This window comes from Gymnodraco acuticeps, unplaced genomic scaffold, assembly GCF_902827175.1.
Source record: "Gymnodraco acuticeps unplaced genomic scaffold, fGymAcu1.1, whole genome shotgun sequence".
Lineage (NCBI taxonomy): Eukaryota > Metazoa > Chordata > Actinopteri > Perciformes > Bathydraconidae > Gymnodraco > Gymnodraco acuticeps.
In genome coordinates, this window is record NW_022990459.1 from 1128677 (window position 1) to 1149110 (window position 20434).

General features: G+C 41.0%; 1 protein-coding gene across 7 annotated transcripts in view; it reads left to right on the forward strand.

Annotated features, from left to right (window-relative positions):
- ppp1r12a (protein phosphatase 1, regulatory subunit 12A) overlaps nucleotides 1-15940 on the forward strand; it is a 52110-nt gene extending 36170 nt beyond the window's left edge. For 4 of the 7 annotated variants that reach the window (XM_034225870.1, XM_034225866.1, XM_034225871.1 and 1 more), the window contains 12 exons: nucleotides 235-390; nucleotides 1374-1464; nucleotides 2073-2252; nucleotides 2341-2512; nucleotides 5505-5626; nucleotides 5767-5826; nucleotides 7405-7421; nucleotides 7524-7644; nucleotides 8242-8346; nucleotides 8428-8475; nucleotides 9456-9506; nucleotides 10461-11372. In XM_034225870.1, coding sequence (XP_034081761.1) covers nucleotides 235-390; nucleotides 1374-1464; nucleotides 2073-2252; nucleotides 2341-2512; nucleotides 5505-5626; nucleotides 5767-5826; nucleotides 7405-7421; nucleotides 7524-7644; nucleotides 8242-8346; nucleotides 8428-8475; nucleotides 9456-9506; nucleotides 10461-10598 — 1261 coding nt within the window. In that variant the 3' untranslated portion in view covers nucleotides 10599-11372. Of the gene's footprint in view, nucleotides 1-234; nucleotides 391-1373; nucleotides 1465-2072; nucleotides 2253-2340; nucleotides 2513-5504; nucleotides 5627-5766; nucleotides 5827-7404; nucleotides 7422-7523; nucleotides 7645-8241; nucleotides 8347-8427; nucleotides 8476-9455; nucleotides 9507-10460; nucleotides 11373-14204 lie in introns of those variants that run through there. The other 3 variants (XM_034225867.1, XM_034225869.1, XM_034225865.1) reach the window with 3 other exon arrangements.
- Nucleotides 15941-20434: the final 4494 nt, after the last annotated feature.

Genomic DNA, 20434 nt, shown 5'->3' on the forward strand with positions numbered 1-20434 from the left:
CAAAACACTTATTTTCACCTGTTCTAATGTCATGGACACAGGGGAGAAAACAACTTATATAAGTCTGGACCACCTTCATTCACCTTCAAAGTATTTTATGCTGCAGTACCTGACCTCCACAGTGGCTGCCAACAGACATGTGGCCTCATTTACAACCACACATTTATGTTTTATAACAAAGCCATTGAAACTGGATCCCTCAGTTTAAGCAAGTTTCTTGTTCTGTGTGAACAGGTACTGGTCAGAGGAGAGTGCAGACAGGGAGAAGGAGAAGGAGTCTGCCGCCGTCATCCCTACTATAAACACTGGCTCCACGACCACCTCGTCCTCCACCACCACCACCGCCACATCCACCACCACTGGCATTGTCACTGGCTCTGAAAGACGCAGGTAACGCATTAAAAAGTCTACAAAACTCATGTATACCCAAACTATTGTCTCACCTTCTGATATGTCTTTATACATTTACTAAAGGCAGCTCTAACATATTTTGGCACTTGCATTAATATCGTTCCATTAGTCAAATAGTTATCCGGATGCGCTTCCTTTGTTTGAGAACAGGGTGTGTGTGTGTGTGTGTGTGATCTTGAACTCTGTACACACAGACAGACAGAGAAAGTATCTCTCCTCCTCCACAGTGTGACAGAGGGAGCATGTATTTGCACGTGTGTGGGGTCGAGTGCACGTCTTCCTGTAGCAAACGCTGAAATAAGCCACCTGTCATAGTTGGAGTGAGGCGGGACTGTTTCAGAGACTGGATTGCTGCAGTGACTTTTCCTTTAAAGGGAGGAGGGCAGAAGCTGCACATTCTCCTCAAGGCCGAGGCTCCAAATGCGCTGAATGAGTTCATAATTCAGTAGTAGTGAGGAACACTGACACAAAGGGCTAGATTCATTTACAGTTTTATAACTCGGAGCCTTTTGAGCCTGGTACTGTTACAGCAAAAGGTTGAATGCAAACATAACTGAATCCTATTTCACCACAGTAACTTTCAGAAGGATTAAGAGTTGTTTTAGGGCACACATGTTCTTCATAAATCTGCACTCTTACTTTTGGCAAGTGGAAGCCTACATTCCGTCAGCTTTGGCCACTCGTAGTGCCTTATGATTTTAATATATTAACTTAGCAGTAATTATTGTTTAAGATCATAGTTATTTTCTTCATTTCCCGGCTAGTTCATAAATGAAAGCGGCCATCTTGCTGATCACTAGCTACCTTAAACACATTTACCAGATATATTAATAAAATACATTTAAACAGAAACATATTTGATTGCACTTTCCCCATCTCAACACTGATCTGATTCTGGATTGAAATATTTATGCTTTTATTGCCAGATGAATTAACCCTGTGTGCGTTTGTGTGTGTCTCAGGTCATACCTGACGCCAGTGCGAGACGAGGAGTCAGAGTCTCAGAGGAAAGCTCGCTCCAGACAGGCTCGACAGTCGAGGAGGTCCACCCAGGTTAGTTCATTTCAAAGTGTTGAGCTCTTTCTTTTCCTCCATCCCACCAAAAAAAGGCACACTTTTTGGTACCAATAAGTCTCCTACGTCATGGTGACTTCTAGTTGTTCCTGGCCATGTGTGTTTAAATGAATGTTGTCACACTGGTTGAAATGCCATGTTTTGTGTACATAGACACCACTTAACATCCAGGTCTGTACAAAGAGCTGACTGTTTTACTAGCTGACATTTATAGGACAACAAAGAACAAATTAAACATTGTAAATCACCAGCTAGACTTTTCACTGCATAGCTGCTAGGAGCTTGGTTTGAATAATACAATTATGTTTATAAAGGTCTAAGCCAAGCCAATAATAAGAATTCTAGAGTTCAAAGATCATTGGGAAACCGTGTTCATACTTTTATGATCTAACTCAAGAACTGTTCTCAATTTGGCTTTGAATTAAATGTTATCTATTAGGTTTAATTAATTCCTGTCTTAATTGATTTCTGTTGGTATTATGTTTGCTTTTTTGGTTTCGGCAGCACTTTATTTTTCCTTCTGTGTATGAAAAGTGCTATGTAAATGAAGTTTGATTGACCGATGTTGTATTGCGATCTCGTTCCAGGGTGTAACTCTGACTGACCTGCAAGAGGCTGAGAAAACCATCGGCAGGAGTCGTCCCCCAAAGACCCGAGAGGAGGAGAAGGAGGAGAAAGAGAAGCAGGACAAGGAGAAGCAGGAAGAGAAAAAGGAGATGGAGACTAAGGAAGACGATTACCGGTCGAAGTACCGCAGCCTCGAAGAGGTACATCTCTGCCCTGCATGTAATAACTTCCACACCCTGAATATTTGACTACAATGTCCCTCTAACCGTTCGCCTTTCTCCCTACCAGCGCTACCGGCCTTCGTCTTCCTCCTCTACCTCCGCCATTTCCTCGGTCAGCACTGCATCCACCCCGTACTCTAGCACCGGCTTGTCCTACAGCTCCAGCTCCCTCAACAGGCCCAACAGTCTGACGGGGATCACCTCCTCCTACAGCCGCTCCTCCAGAGACACGGAAAAAGGTCCGTACCACTCTCCAGAATACACCTCAAAATCCGCTATATGGCCTATTAAATTCCTTTATTAACAATAGTTATATATCAGTGGCGAGCCCTCTCTGAGGGCCTAAGATATTCTAAAAAATAATATTTAAAAACATTACAAATTAAAATATTTGTTTTTGTTTTAACAAAATAACTTGATTTAATTGTATTTAAAATAACATTTCCAAAGAAATAAATCCTTCGAATCTGCCTATTCAGTTTCTGTTTGAATGTGAAGGGTAAATGAAAGAAGCTCCTTTAGCCGTCTCTGCGAGTTACTGTGAAGACGGGAGCTGATTGGTGGTCCTGCTGTAAATTCACAGAGGGCCAGCGATAGTAACTGAACGAGAGAGTAATGTCAAATGACAGTACAATTGACCAATCATATCTTCCATCTAAATGGGTGGGTTTTATTATCGCAGACTTTATGACAAGTTCTGCCCGCTGTGAAGCTTTTCTTGTTTCCACAGCAACAACAACTTCCTGTCAACAGCGTAAACTCGCCTTCAAAATAAAAGCATGCCAAATTACACTTAAGACATACAACTGCAACGAAAGTAACAAACGCAATGCAATATCCTTTTCAAATTCAAAGAACACAAATTGGGTCATTTACATGTGTTTTGTGTGGTAGAGGGTCGCTTTCATTGATGCGTTTTGCACCCCGGGCCGTTGTTTTGATATTCCGCTGAAGTATACGCTGTGACGTAATAACTCTTTTCTTTTTTCGAGGGAAGGGTTGGGGGTCAGAGGGCCTAGGTCAGGGGTGGCCAACCAGTCAGAGGTTAAGAGCCACATTTTTTCTATGTTACTGCAAAGAGCCACATCAAACACACAGTCACTGATACCGCTTGTTTCCGTTTTTTGGTTTTCTGGAGACAAGATTTCAACCACGTCACTGATGCATCTTTGTGGCATTGGGATATTTTTTTTTTAAATCCTCTGGAGCAGAGAGAGGAGCTGTGGATTATTGTTATTGATTAATGCATCAGTGTTTCTTGGGGTCAAAAACACTAAACTCACAACTTAAAATGAAAGCGTTTAGTTTATTTATTAAAAGAGCACATGTTCAATGTGAAAAGTGACAGTAGTTATAGATTATTTGCAATTTGGTGCTATATATATATTTAAAAAAAAAAATTATATATTTGTTTTAAACACCTTGAATTTCAGGGGGGGGCGCGGGGCTCCGTTGGCGGGGCGCAGCGCCCCTCCAAAACAATGGTAGGGGAAACACTGGATATTGTTTAATCAACGATAGGTTTCCCCCCCCCTCAAAGGTGATTGGTTCATTGCATCACAGGTATTATTTTGATTGGCTCTTGGGCCACATCAAAATTAGACGCGCTGTCATCCTCTCATACTGACACCTGACACCACACATACACACCGGGAGCCGGGACGAAAGTAACACGCGACGAAAGTAACGGAGCGATTTTATCCGAGCCCAAACAACTTTGACCGGCCAAATTATGTTAATACTTAACAGACCTACTAAATATCAGGTTTAACTGTCAGGAGTAGCTAGTGTTGTCACGATACCAACATTTTGGTTTCGATACCAAGTCAAGAATTGCGATTCTGATTCTTTTTTGATACTTTTCTTAAAAAAAGGGAAACAGTCTTAAATGTAATTATTGTGGTTTATTTCACACCAGAACCATAACCATAACACACACTTTTAAACAATGAGAACAATAAACAAAATAAATGACAAGATTTCCTATTAAATAAAATTAATAAATGTCTCACAGACAGGCCTCGTGGTGTCCGTAGGCTTGCCCTCACTGTCAGAGATATAGCTCAAATACTTCCAAATTTCGCTTCTGGCGTCTTTTTTGTCAACAAGCCGAGGCGCAGCGGCAGTTGCACTCCCACTTGCAGCCATGCTTCTCGTTTTCTCACATGCTCTGGCAGCTAGCGCGTGCACGAGAGAGGGGAGGCACTTGAGCGTGCTTGAGAGGGAGGGACTGCAGGCACGGCTGCAGTGCAGAGAGTGGAAGCAGAGCGCTGAACACACACGGCTCTTATTAAAATGGCGCTTTCTCACCGGAGTACTTTCCCCGTCATTCTTAAAGTACCGATACTAATGAAACGGAGGAATCGTAACGTTTTTAACGGCAGGGTATCGCGGTACCTTTCAAGTATCGGTACACCGTGCAACACTAGTCAGGAGTCAGTGTCTCTCCCCCAAACTCACACATATACAATTCGATATGAACTGAAGAGCCGCATGAAACTAGGCAAAGAGCCGCATGCGGCTCGAGAGCCGCGGGTTGGCCACCCCTGGCCTAGGTATACAAGTCACGGCTCGCCACTGTTTACTGAAATGGTAAAAAAACTGGAAGATGTGTTCTAACACTGCTAAAAGCCATCTTTGATTACCTTAACTATCCTGAAACTAATATTTATTCAGTGCTATCCTCACCAATATAAAGCGATAAAGGCGCAGCATGTGGACTTGGCTGGTGTCAGTCTCCACAGGTTCACATTCACATGGGCGAACTGCCACATGCTGACAAAGTGCATCCAGACAGAAAGGGATTGGGTTGTGTCTCAAAAGAAGTCACTCTTCTCTTAACAAATAAATCCATGAAGCATCCCTGGGAAAACAGAAAGCCATTTTAATCTGTTCAACTGACGGAAACACTGACCTCTTTGTTCTCCCACGACCACAACCGTTTCTCTTTTTTTCCCTCTGAACTCGAGCCAAGTGGAGTTGTTGTCCTGAATGTGCTTTTGTGAAGTGAAATCATGCCTTATTTAACATTATCACGTTTAATCCTTGTTGAAATTACTGTATGGCTATTTGCTTACTGTTGATAAAAATAATAACAGTCACATTTTGCTCTTGTAAAATACAGAAGCAGAGGATTTATGGCAGGAACAGATATCAGTTGTCATTTTAATATTATGGGAGAAATATCACGTGTGTGTAGTTAACCTGCTGTCCTTCTACTTGATTGGACAGAAATGGACAAAAGGGAGGAGGAGAAGGAGGGAGAGGACAAGTCTCAGCCTCGCTCCATACGGGATCGCAGGCGGCCCCGCGAGAAGAGACGCTCCACCGGGGTCTCCTTCTGGACCCAAGAGGTGAGACACTCAATGACAGGAGTTTCAATTTGTATTTAAGTATTCGTAGCATTCTTCATAAGGGGCAGCCGCTCGCAACCCTCAAATGTTCTCTTTCATCATTTGGACGTTAACCCTTTTATCCTTATTTTGTATTAAAGGGTGACGACCCTGACCAGCAGTCAGACTCGGAGGACGGCAGCATCAAGGGAGAGCCACAGGTAACTCATCTCACACACACACACACACACACACACACACACACACACACACACACACACACACACACACACACACACACACACACACACAGCAGGAAGTAGGAAAAAAATACTCAACTGGCAGCCCAAAAGCAAACTTACCCTTTGGCTTTTCTTGTGTGGCCAGACCTCCGTTTGATTCTTGCCCTTCTGCATTTCCTCTCTATTCTCGTCTTTCCTCTTGTCTCATCTCGTGAAGTGAAGGCCAAGCGAGTCCGGCAGTCTTTGATATTCAGCGCTCTGCCCTGTGCAGGGATGATTTCCTCCCCTGCCACTTATCTTTCAGTCTCACCCTTTGATGCCTTTGAATTTTCTTTACATCTTCGGGTGATTGACTGGGTGACCTTGAACACCAAAAGTGGTATCAGACATGGATCAGTGGGTTTTAAAAACATGCAGACATGCAAAGGAGAGGAAGTCTGGGTCACTTGGGTCAAAGCACACACATAACAAGATGGTGGAGAGTTTTTCAGATTTGGAGATGATATTTAAAACTGTTCAACCCAAAATGTATGCTATTTTGTGCTTTTTTTTATACATGAACTCACTGTTAATGTAAAAAAAAAGAGGGATTAACCGGTCTTCCAGTCCCTTAAATAAAAAATAAAAGCATATATAAGCTCTTAGATTCATTTAATTATGTTTATACTATCCATGGAAGAAGCAGCATGGGGCAGAAATGGCAGTGTTGTGGAAATATTGCTGGCTGCTGAACATCCTGTTTAAATGGGAGTGTCTTTTAATAGCAGACAGTAGTCGCAGCCTTCAACCATCACTTTCAGCCAGATAGTAGAGAGGGTGGAGCAGCAGCAGAGCACTGAATAGGAAACAAACAATTATCTCTTCATGGAGATTGGAAAGCGAACAGGAAAAGCGTTTGAGTCTCTTTATTTCCTGCCTGACACTCTCAACAGTTTACATTGCATAGTATTGCATTTTTAGACGACATCACCAAGACTCAACTTTTAAATCTCTGAGGATGCAATTCAGGATCATTTTTGTAATTCATTTCCTAGTCTTGCAGTAAATGGAGGCACACTGGCACACTTTAAAGCTCTAGGGCTTCTTGACTCAGATGGTAGCGTTGTTGTGTCACCGCCCTCTGTCCGACTCAGGAAGCTCATTGTCATTTTAGAATAGCTGGAAGCCCCGCCCCGCCCTATCTGATGCCCGGCCCTGCTCTGAGGGCCGCTGCTGAGGCTCTGCACAGCGGGCCCGGAGACGCATCGGGCACTTAGCTGGCATGACAGCTGCTAAGACATAAGTCAGATATGTGCTTAGTGCAGGAGTGTGTGTGTGTGTGTGTGTGTGTGTGTGTGTGTGTGTGTGTGTGTAGGACGCAGATTGAAAGCTCAGAGAGAAGGGCTGCAGAGTCTGAAAGTATGACATTAAGTTTCAAATGAAAAACATATCCCATTATATTCTTCTACTTAGTTTTGCTGTATGTATAAGAAGGCAATGTCTGCGTTCGGTTTCATTAAGTGTTTATTTTTCTTCTGTATCCACATTAACATATCTTTCATTTTTGTTTTCCTACAGAGTGACAGATTGTCCAGGTATTGTTTCCCCTCTTTATATTATTATTCTATTTTGTATTATTATCTTTTATATGCTGTCCGTGTTATAACAACTCTAATTGAATTACATTTCTGTCGCAGGAACGAGAGCAGCACTTCAACCTTAGATCGCAACGACACTCTTTATAGCCGCGGCTATGGAGAGAGTCGGAGGACATACTCTAGCCGACTGGACAGAGACGACACCACTGACTATAAGAAGGTGTGTAGTGTATTTAAAACGCTATACAAACTGCTGCTAGAGATCAGTTGGGTTCCTGGTTTAATTCTGAAGACTGGCAAATTATTCTGTTAGACTCAGGACTCTGGAACACAGAAGATTCATTAAAAAGAAAAGTTACTGGCTGCTACAAAATGTATTTTTTTAATGCAATTGATTATCATTGCTCACAATCCGTAGGCCCGATTAACATATAAGTATTATTTTACAATCACCCTTTAATAATTGATAGCTCAGTCTAAAAAGTACCAAGTGATACAACATTTTAAAGGGACAATTAATATTTGTCCTCTTATCTTTAATGATATATATCAAATTGTTTTGGTGTAAGTGTTGGAGATAATGACAGTAAAGATGTCGGCCTCATAAAGACATTTAGCAATAAAAACAATTCAATAAATAGCAAGAGTAATGTAAAAAAAACGAGTTCCTGCTTTTGAGCTGGACATCCCCTTTAAGGGGACTGAGAGAAGTTTGGATTTGCTACCCTCAAAATGTGGAATTTACACAATACTAGGTTTTTACAAATGACTTGCCTCTTACACCTGCTGACTGTCTTTGTGTATTTCCTCCCTGCAGCTCTACGAGCAGATCTTAGCTGAGAATGAGAAGTTGAAGGCCCAGTTACGTGACACAGACCTGGAGCTGGCAGACTTGAAGCTACAACTAGAGAAGGCCACACAGGTACACTGACCTCACACCAATTCAGATCTATCGTAATAATAACACAATTCCTGATGACTGATGTTTTTTCCCTCATTGCAGAGGCAGGAACGCTATGCCGACCGATCACAGCTTGAGATGGAGAAAAGGGTAATGACAGTTCAATAACGCAACTCACAAACAAATGTCCTTCTTACACCATGACTGAAAACATGATTAACTTCTGTCTCTCAAGTTCATCTCTAATAAACACAGAACTCAGGTCTGTTCTCTCTGATAAATCCCTGCTTTAAACATGATGGTAACTCCACCAATGGGTTTTTATCTGAAGGTTACAAGCAGGCCCCAATTTCATCTGGGTGGTGGTATGATCTTAACCTGACTCTTTGTATCAGTCTACTCTCTGCTGCTGTCTGCGTGTCACACATGTAGTCGGGGGGGGGGGGGGGTCAAAGGGACTTCCTCCCTCCTCTCCACTCAGAACACCCCTCCCTTCTCTCACTCGTTTTAAAACCTAAGAGGCAGCGTGTGGTCACCTCTTCTCAAGATTGCTTATTTTGTTATTTTTGCGTGCGTGTTGAAGTGTGTTTATCTCAATGTATGCAGGACGACTGTAGACGGTCGAATGACTGTTGAAACAACTTGTGCATGCGTGTGAAATGACAGTCGAAGCATGTGTGTGTTTTCATCATTTTCCACTCATTCAATTATTGACATCTTCAGTTGCAGATGTGTCGCAATGAAACCCTACATTTGTAAAATCCATCCATTACTTTCAAAACCCATCCTCCATTTGTCTCTTATAGAAGAGTGTCCTCTTTTGTTGAAAAAAATGACATTCTGTCCATGTTCACGAGTCATTTACTTATCATCCTTAACAACCTCTAAACATCTACGTCCCCATCCCTTAACTCATTCATTTCCTTACATATGAATTATTTCTACATCACTGAATATGTAAGTGAACTGGCTGTTGCTTGCAGATTCCTCACAAGACATGTGTGTGTTCCAGTGTGTGCTGTCGCCCACCCTCACCATCCTCCACACCTTTCTGTATGCAGTGTGTCGAGTGTGCTTTCTGCTATCTCTGTTCAAAGTCCTGAGTTAACCTGCCTTTCCTCCGCCTGCAGGAAAGAAGAGCTCTAGAAAGGAAGATATCTGAGATGGAGGAGGAACTTAAGGTATAAACACACACACATTATATGTTCTGTTCATGTACAGTGGGGGTTTTAGAAGATAGGAGTCTATTAGGAGTGGTGAGTCACCTCAAATGCCATGATGCGTAAAAGATCATATGCAATTATTACAGACTTGATTTATTGTCATGGTTTTGCCTTTACTTGAACTCTAACAAGGAATCTATCATCCGGGAATGTGAGCAGATCAGCCGCCTTCCCGTAACTCAACAATTCCCATCTGGAGTATTATAATAGAAGTAATAATGGGTTATCTGGTTGAATACAGAATTGTATTTTCCTTAAGATACTCTGTATGCACATTATATCTTTTCCTAAGGAGCCCCTTGTGGATCACATTTTTGCCTTTTTTTATTTAAATGTAATAGATTTTTATGGCATAGATTTTGGCAATGGTGTAAGGTTTATTTCTTCCTTTTTTATAATTCCACCTTGACTCCTATTATTATTTTTGAGGCACAAGGGTGAGGCAGGACAATCGTGATATGGTCAGCTGTTGTAATCCATGTTGACATTGGGGGGGGGGGGGGGGAGATAATGTAGTCAATTCTAGTAAGCAGGTGTTTACCAGAATGGGTCGTGTCGCTGTGATTACAAAGTGTGTTTACTTTTAGGCAGCTCGCTGATCTTATCAATTTGACCTACAAGCATCATGCTGAGGCGGAAAGCTCTTAATCATTCCTTCGGTTTCCAAAAATCTGTCCCCATTTTCTAACAATCTTCCTTTTCTGTTTCCCTTCTCTCCTTCCTCTCGGCCCCTCTTCTTCTCTATTCATTTATACTGTCCTGTCTTTCATTAAACCTTTCCCTAACCCCTCATTTGTTTATTGAAACTTCCTTTTTCTGCCATTCTGTCCCTCTCTTCTCCTGTCCTCCTCCTCCTCTCTGTTTCTCTGTCTTCCCCTGTGTTGTGGTTGTCCCCCCCCCCCCCCCCTGCAGAACCTCCCCCAGGTAAAGCAGGTTCAGGCCCTGCGGCAGGTGAAGGAGCGGCTGCAGGCTGAGAACCGGGCCCTGTCCCGCGTCTTGGCAAAGCTCTCGCAGTCCGCCTGCAGCCAGCTGCCCACCGTCGACCTCTAAGCCACGTCCGTTTGTCCACCACCATCTCCTCCTCCTCTTCCTCCTTCTTCTTCCTCCTCCTCACCTCCCCCTCCCAACCCCATTCTTCTCATGCTCCATCCGTGCTCTGCCCGCTCACATAGACAGGCAGGTGTCCAGCCGCCCAAACATCACTGGTTTTGTAAAACTCCCCTTTCCAGCCCCCTCTGCCTCCCCAGAGCTTTTGGTTTTCAGATTGGGGAGGGTGCCTTTTTCTTTTTTTGGTTTGGAGTTTTTACAACAGGACACTCTCCTTTTTACAGTACACAGCTGGAAGGTGATTTTCACACATTTCGTCATATTAAAAACAACTTGAATATGTCAAACTAACTAGAGGAAAAGCTTATTGAAGTACAATTTAAAGCTGGGGTAGGCAGTTCTCTGAAAAATGCATCATTCATTCATTTAATTTTTATCATCATCCCTTTTTTTATTCTGATCCTGATGCAGTTTTCTCTATGAGAATTTATATTCTGTTTTTTTTAGCAAACATCTGTATAGTCGTACTATGATGTAGGGCTTTTGCTAGCTATAATATTTGCATAGCATTCCAGAAAATGAGAGAAAGTTGCTAATAGTTTAGCATTTTGCTAACCGTAGCCGTGAGCTAACCACAGCTCCGCCCCTTTGTTTACATCAGGGGTGCCCAACCTTTTTTGAACCGAGAGCTACTTTTAAAGTTGCCAGTCTGCCGAGATCTACCAGTCCAAATAGAGAGGCGTAGCCATTACTGACAGCCTACTACCAGGTAAATACACACTTCTACTTGTATAAAACTGACCTTCGTACGATTAATACTTCATAAAATACTGCAGATCCTTTATCTTACCTCTTTCTAATCTACACACATACAAGTATTTAACTGAAGTTACACAACAGTGTTGTTGATACAGAGTCACATACTACAGTGGGTAATGTTTTCAAGAAACATTGAACAGTGCTGCCACATATGACACAGGACAAAAGAAAAGACTCTGAACCCTTTCTTTGCCATTATATACAAATAGTGTTGCTACAAAAGTATAAATTACGCTTACTAATAAGACAATTCAGATCAGAAGCTACACAGGAATCTGCTGCCAAAGTGCAATAAAAAAGACAAAATGTATAGAATCAAACCCTTTTTTTGTTGCATTTTAGTAGAGTATAAAAATAGGATGCAAGCAACACTAGTTTCTTAACCTGAATTGATAATAGACTATAATCAATTTAAACAGAACAGATCTTAATGTTTGCATTCTTATACCATTTTGTACAATAATTATAATGAATAAGTTCAAACAAACTAAAACATACAGCTGATTAATAACGGTATCCAACTTGAGTTTTTATTATATCAAAAACCTGTAGAAATGCTGCTGTTATTTTTACTGTCCCGCAAAAGCGCGTCGCAGCCTCCAGGAAAGCTTCTTTCACAACTTCGCCGTCTTCGAAAGACTTCATGTGTTTCTCAAGAACGTGACGGACACGATAAGATGCTCTGGTAGCAGCCTTGCTCTTGTTGTTGGGCCTGGTGAAAATGGACTGCTGTGCATTTAGCTGTCCTTTCAGGCCCCTCCCCTTTTGGAGCGTAGGGCAGAATTAGGAGGGAATTCCGTCTCGTAGCGTTTGTGCACTGTTTTGAAATGCCGCTCCTAAATTACCCTTCTTCGATAAAGCCACGCTCGCATTGCAGATGAGACAGATGGACTTTGAATTGGAATAGATACAAAAATAATCATCCTCCCACTCGGAGTGAAAATTATATATTTTCGGATTTTTTGCTTCTGCCATAATTGCGGTCTTGTGTGTGTGCGGACTGTCACTCCTGTTGACAGGGACAACATCAGCGAACTAGTGCACTGCCCACCAGCCACGCCCCGACACATGGGGTCACGCCGGCCAATCACAAAGCTTTGATGCGTTCAAGTGCATTTTTCTGGCACAGGAAGATTATGTTATCGGACATTAACGATAAAACAGAATATTGTTGTTCTATTTTTAGACACATCTCGCGATCGACTGGGAATCTCCCCGCGATCGACCGGTCGATCGCGATCGACTGGTTGGGCACCCCTGGTTTACATTTAGCAGAAGAGTTAAACTTTTAGCGACTTGTTCCCTCCATTTCTCCAAAACTTTGCATTGAATCTATTTTTATACTCCTCTAAATAGTCTTCCAGCCAATCGGAATCCTTCTCTCTGAAATGACCTGTGATTGGCCTGAATCCCCCTTCACAGGCTGTTTTATTAAAGATGAGAGGGAGGAGTCTAGTAGTTCGTCTCTACTTTATTTACAACATGCTCCAAGGTGTTTTTAGCTCATTTAAAAAAGCTGCCTACCCCAGAGTTAAAGCCGACCGGTTTCTAAATGTACTTCAAGTTTTATTATAAACAAACGCACCAAGTACTGTGAAGGAAAGTGTCCTCTGTGTAGTTTCTGGTGTTGATGCTTCCATTAGAGGGGGCTCTGGTTCAGTTTGGCTTGACCTGGCTTCTCTGCATGAAGTGGCTTCCTTTTTTATGCATCCACTTTTTGTCCCAAATCTTCAGGGAATGAAACGTTTTTCTTTCTCCCTCCCACGTTTGAATTTGACAGATGACATCAACAAATGTTAGCCGCATTGTGCCCGATCAGTATTATGTATCAAGTCAAGGATATACTTCAGATGATCATAATTTAAACCTACAGTTGATCGTCTCCTGTAATCAATGAATGCGTTTGTTTTAAAGGGGACTGAATCTTTTGTTGGAGTGTCACTGATGTAATTGATTTCCACCACAACACCAGTTAAATATACATATTTATAACAGCCTGGTTGAATATATATGTACTGCAGCTTATACAGGTGAATTTAAAGGAGCAATTACATTTTTTTATAGGAGATATTATCCTTTTCTTTCTCTACTTTTTCCAAAATCAGCAAACCTAAATTCAAAGTCAGAAGTGTTCATATAAAGTCTGTACACAAATGCATCACTATACACATCCAAGGAGAGTGCTGTCAGTCTGTCATGACAAGTGAAGCATTACTGTAGATGCTGTGGAATCAGGGAGGTGTCGTGAGAGGAATATAAATATTTACCTTTTGCCTTATCCAGTCTGTTTGTTTGTTCATGTGAGCACTTTCGAACAATACTGGACCAAACCCTTTATTTTCTAACGTGTAATTTACCTATTTGTAAAAAAAAAGAAAAGAGTTCCTCCTGACACCCAGCAGTTTAAGATAACACACAAAGATGTCACATGTTCTGTACGCTAGATCAAAAATTTAAAAAAGCTCTTTTGTTTGCTGTGTATGTATTGTGTGAGCAGCCGTTCAGATCCTGCATGGCTTTCTCAGGATCTCTGGCCTGTGGTGTGCCCGCTTTTTTTTTTTTTTACTTCTCTCTATCTTGACTCGGAACAAGGAGGTCAACTTTTTTTATTGAAGGATAAAATAAAACATGATTGATGCCGTGTGACTCCAAAGATTTGCTTTGTACACAGGCTGCCATTAACCGTTTGTGAAACTGGTTTAACAACAGCTGAATGTGTGGAGACTCGTCTAAGCCTTCTCTCTCTGTGTCTCCTCCTCCCTTCCCTGTTTCCTTCTTATTCCCTTTCAGACGCTCCCAGACTTGAAAGCAGACAACCAGAGACTAAAGGACGAGAACGGAGCGCTCATTCGAGTCATTAGCAAGCTTTCCAAGTAGAACAGACCCCCCCCTGCCCCAGTCCTCTGCACCCCCCCCCCCAGTCCCCCATGGCAGTGACTAATGGAATTGCACATTTAGATATTAATTGCAACAGACATCAGAGACAAGACTCCTTTTTTTCCCGTTTTATCTCCTCGCAGCTCTTTATCTCCATTTTGCTCCTCCACCACCACCACCACCACCGCAGCAGCAGCAGCATCCATCCATCCATCCCTCCATCACTATTACCCATAGAACCACTGAGTTTACAGAGCAAACGGAGTTGTGTGATCAGCATGTAAAAGCATTGTGGGTGGGGAAGCCTGAAAGCTATTTAACCAATAAGCCTTAGTTGTACATAAAGAGAAAAATAAAAAAACACTTGCAGCGATCTCTTCTATCTCTCTCTCTCTCGCTGAACGACAGATATTATCCAACACCTGATTTTATTTGTGCCACACTCTCTCTGATGTAATTATCTTTATTTTGTGTTTCCTCTCCCTGTGTTAGTGTTGTGTGCTGTGCAGTTTCTCCCCCCTTCCTTTTTAACCCCCTCAAAGTGCCACTTCCAAGCCTCATATCAGCTCCTTGTGGCCCCTCATTTTTACATTTGTACCCCCTACACACACATCACCAATGCACACCCTTTTTTGTTACCTCTGCGTGTCTTCCTCCAAGAGGGAAAAATGTTGAAATCTCGCTCTAGCGAAACGAGGCGGACCTGGTGGAATTTAAGCTTTCACTGTATGTGCAATATGCATTTCTTCTTCTTTTTTTTTTAATGATGAGTCCATCACAAGTAGGATTTTCACTCTTCCACCGCTTCCATCGCTCACCTTCCTCCTCCTCCTCTTTTTTGTTTTGTTTTAAGTTTGTAGTGTAGTCAGTTTATACTCTGTATTCTCACTTTGTTTTTAGCAGGTACTGAGTGATGCTGTATATACCTGTATTTGTTTGAGAGCAGCACATGGCATGCATTTATGGTTCCCGTCTGTTACTATTAAAAGTATACAAATTCCAGAGGACAAAGAGGTGTGTTTTTAATTATTTGATAGTCTAAAGACATTGGATACAGTTCAGTAAAGCCTCGGCTGGCAGTGTTCAGTGATTTCCTTCTTTTTTTTTCCAGTTTAAAATAAATGTTCACATGAATTGTGAGATTTAAAAACAAATAATCGCTTCACTACATTTCACTTTCATTGTATTCAGTATCTTGGAAGAGTGCTGTTAATTTTGTTTCCAATTTTTTTTTTTTTTTTAAAGCTGTAGTATTATAGCCAAGGTGTTGTCACTAAAAAAAAAAGAATATCTTAGGTATCGCTAACCCAGTTTTACAAATGTCTACATGCACTGTCAATGCCATGTGAGGAGTCTTTATGTCAGGTTTAAGCAACGCCACCATCAAATATTCCATGCATCTGAAACATTTTATGCATTTCAGTGGCCTTTTTTAAGGATATTTTAGTAAAAGAAGTTTTAAAAACAAAGTCAATGCAGACGGGCTGATGACCATCTGCTCTGGTTTAGACTTTTTGTTTTGTTTTTTTCTTATTATTTTTTTCCCGTCATCTTGTAAAATAGGTGTGTGGCTTAATACATGCAAGCTGTGCTGTGACTACCAACCACTGAAGAGTTCATTAAAAAATAAACTTGTACATTGTAAAGTTCCCACGTGTCATTATTTATTTACTGAAATGTTTATATACTGATTTATTTTTGCCTTAATGAAATGGCTGAGTTCACCCATTTTCACAATTTTTGTGGAGAGTTATCCTCGAATGTTGGGAATATCTCGTCTCATTGATTTTGATTGGGTTGTTTATATGTGCCGTTTGTTTCATTTTTATGATGTCATCTGTGAGACTATTGGATGTATTCAGGATTTTAAAATCACATCTGTTTAATTTAGTTTTGTAGTGTCTGTCTTTATAATGTTTTTACTAACTTATTTCTTCCTTTCTTGAACAGGATCAAACAGATGTGTGGATCTAAGGCTGAAGCTTTATTGGTTAAATTCATTTGAAATAAAATGGGGGGGGGGGGGGGGGGAAATCAGCCTTTATATCTATTTCCATCACAATACAATGGGGCTTAATATAATGTTGTAGATCTTTTGTTTTTGGACAACTTAAATATTGAAAGGGAGCAAAGAACCAATTCCCTGTTGTTACACCATCACACCAGTAGATGGGGCACTTCTTTACAGACCGTCAGTCTGCACCGAACATCATTTTACAATCGTTCACAGTTACAGTGGAAGGCTTTCTTGCATGTCTGAATATGTAAGGTAAGGATGTTATACTGAAACACTCACATTCATATCAATTGGCTTCATCAGCTGCATATTAGGCAAGGCACATAAACATCAATGTGCATTACAATAACTCAAAACTGAGGGCATGAACAGAAAACTAAAATGTTTTAAAGCAAATAAAAACAAACTAATGCAAAACAAAATGTCACTCAGGAGTTAAGGTGTTTAGAAATGTGTTCAATTTATGGCCTTTTTTTACTTTTGCACAAATTAATAAATTACATTTCATTAATAAAAGCAATACATACTGGGGAAATGATTTTTTTTTAAAAGCATCATACATCAAAAGTAAAACTCGTAACATTATTTATACAGCACCTTAAAACTGAGGGAGCAGGATACACAGAAGGCAATATAAAAAAGAAAGCCAAACAATGAGGCAAGTTACAATTAAAGAAAAAGGCAGAAAATAACATGCAGGGAAAAGACAATGATAACGTAAAAGAGATACTTTTTCTTTAAATGTCATTAAAAACGGACGTGGCTTAGAGGTCGACGGTGGGCAGCTGGCTGCAGGCGGACTGCGAGAGCTTTGCCAAGACGCGGGACAGGGCCCGGTTCTCAGCCTGCAGCCGCTCCTTCACCTGCCGCAGGGCCTGAACCTGCTTTACCTGGGGGAGGTTCTGCAGGGGGGGGGGGGACAACCACAAGACAGGAAGACAGAGAGGAGGAGGACAGGAGAAGAGAGGGACAGAATGGCAGAACAAGGAAGTTTCAAAAGGATAACCAATAAAAGCAAGTCAAAATGGATTTAGATTAAATCAAGAGGACACCAATTCTACGACTCATTTTCTCTGGCAGGTTGTTCCAAAATTCTAAGGGGACTGATGACAAATCCACGGTCACCTTCAGATTCAAACTCAGGATCAGCAAGAAAAAGCGCATCTGAAGGTCTCAGACTGCAAACCGCCTCATATGCCGCCACTAGTTCTGCTATATAGTTTGTTGTTAATCACAATAATGCTTAGAAAGTGATCAGTAGGCTACAATCTTAAATGTGAAGAGGAGCCAGGATTAGGGTAATGTGTCTGGAGGTACAATGCTGAGTCTGTTCTCCCTGAGTTTAAATCCCTTCAGATTCTTGGTATTCTTACTCAACTGTTTAAGTCAGGTTCCTCATCAAGTGATTTATATGACAGCGATAATGGAAGTTTAAGCTCTTATTTCTGCTTGTTTCACCGGGTGTGTCCTGCTCCTGTGATGAAGAGCTCCCACTTTCAAATTAAGTTTTCAAAATAAACGCTGCTATCTGCTGTAATTGCTCAGAGACATGCAAAAAGACTGTTCTGTTTTTCCGTTGCCTCAGCACGTGGTTAGGAAATCTGGTTCGTTTTAAATGTGACATGGACAAGCTTCATTAACAATCCCTGAACAAAATGTCTTCATCGGGTCAAAAAACTACTTTTTGACACATTCCTGGCCTTATAATGAACCCCATTATTATAGGAACAAATGGTTTGAATACATGCAGCCATTTCTTGTTGTTTGGCAGACTCAAAGGAAACTCTTTGCACGTGAATTTGAATTAAACTACAGGGGAATTAATTGTAGGGTCATAGAAATCACAGCAGGAGTATAAAGTCTCTTTCCTGACAGCAGCTCCACCATGAGATGACGCGCTGTGCTTTTCTGAGCTGGAAATCATCCATAAAGAAGGAATTAGATCGCTGCTGTCTCACACACAGACAGACACTCACTCTCCTCTTCTCCTGCTCTTTTTATTTCCACCACGGCCTAATCTGCCTCTCTTATACCGTAAAGTGCAGCAGGCCAAACAAACCTCCTTCCCCAAAATGCAATTTTTAAACACACCACAGATGAGACTTAGACACGCAGGATAAGCAAATACCCCTCAGATTCGAGCAGAAACAGCAGCGGGGTTTCTCCCTCGCTGACAAACAATGACAAATCGTGGCGTCCTGATGAAGTGACAGCTCGAGTCTGTCACTGAAACTAAGACGAACCCTCGGTGGGAAAAAGAAGGGATTCAAAGCAGCGGTAGATCTGTGAGGATGGGTTTAGCGAAGAGGAGACAGCTCTCTCTCTTTGTTGTGTCAGCAGCTGCACTGTGATGCATCATGGGTAGAAGAGGTCACACAAGGAGAGGACAAATGACTGTATAGTGCTACATGATATACCAATTAAAACAGTGTGATTACTGTTGATGACTATTATTGAGATTATAAAATATCGTACATTTTATAAAAAAAGAGTCCAAAGTTGAACATTGAGGAGTCTTAAAAAATGAAAATTATGACAATTTTGATGAGTAATTCATTTTTTCTGTCAATATTGTGACTCCAAATGTCCATCATAAACTTCCAATCCATTATTATAATGAATGGGCTGTTTTGAAACTGTTTCCAGCTCCCAATGCTTTTCTACTTCTTTTATGAAATGCTGGTTTAACAAAGCAAACAGCTATGGAACGTTACCATGTGTTGTGGGAGTTTACAATGACACTAATTATAAAGCGGTTCCTGGTTTACTAACTAAAACATGACTCCTCAGTCTCTCTCTCTGTGTTGAAGGATTCATAATATTCCTAACCTGACTACAGTGTGTGGTAACTGCAGACATAACGTCGGGGAGGCTCTGTCTGGAGAAACATTTCTTGAATACTTAAACTGTTGGATAAACATTTTCACGTGGGCGTGAGCTCCCAGCGTAGACTCCTCGCTACAAAATTACCCATAATGGCTTTTGACTGAAACATTACTGTCAGATAAATGAAAATGTGTGAACGCAAGAGTGCCCAGCCATGCACTGTTAATGTCAGATTACTTGGCATTGCTCATTTAACAGTCGAGCAGGCAATACATTTTCACCTCAAACGTGATATGTGTTACAAAACGCATGATATGGCTATTCATTGAAGAGCATTTGGGATTAAAAACATTAAGTCTAAACACTTACTTTAGGAATGTATCTCTGGGATGGGATTTTTTGTGTTGGCATGGAAGGAAACCCTTATCCAAACTAGTGTGCCTTCTCACAATCTTTGCCTTCCTCAAGAGCAGACAGAAATATGCTGAATATGTAGCAGAGTGACCTAAGTCAATAGATCAGGGTTTATTTTTAGGAAAGGCGCCTTACTCCCTTTGCTCCACCCAAATGTTCTCATTATCTGCAACAGGGTTGGACCTTGTAAAGATAATGGCTGAATGCCTGCTCTCCCGCTCACTAATGTGGGGATGTGGATAGGTGTCACATTTGTTGACATGTGCAGCAAATAGCAGGCAAGAAAGCCTCTTTCACATAAATAATATCGGGTTTGTTTTTATTCAATAATTGTTTCCATTTATTTTGTTGCAAGTCTGTGCTTGATACAATAGTACATGTAAACAGTACGAATAAATAATAATAATTTATTAAAAACAAACAAATACAAAAAACCCAAAAATAAGGGAGAAATACATTTAAAATAAGAGGGGTCGGGGTGATGGGGCTGTAATGATGCCTTTAAATTCATAAACATCCACATTAATCATAGAAAATTACATTTTACACACATACACAGTGTTTCTGAATCAATATTATTTACCAGTCCATGATGCCACTTCCTGTTTCAATCATATTTTGAAATAGCACGGCTAATTTAATACAATTTTTCTAATGGAAGGACTATTCTTAGTTATAGTTTTTTTCCATGGCTGGTTGATTATTTTATGTATTGTAGTTTTGGCTGTATTTAAATTTAGTTTTGTATGCTCTGTAACCATTCCATTTCTTAAAAAATACGATAAAAGAATGTAGTCCGAATATTCCATTGTGTTAGTGATGTTTTTCTTGTTTGCACCAATTACAAAGTATGAATTTTCCTGCTAGAAAAACGACATATGTGTGC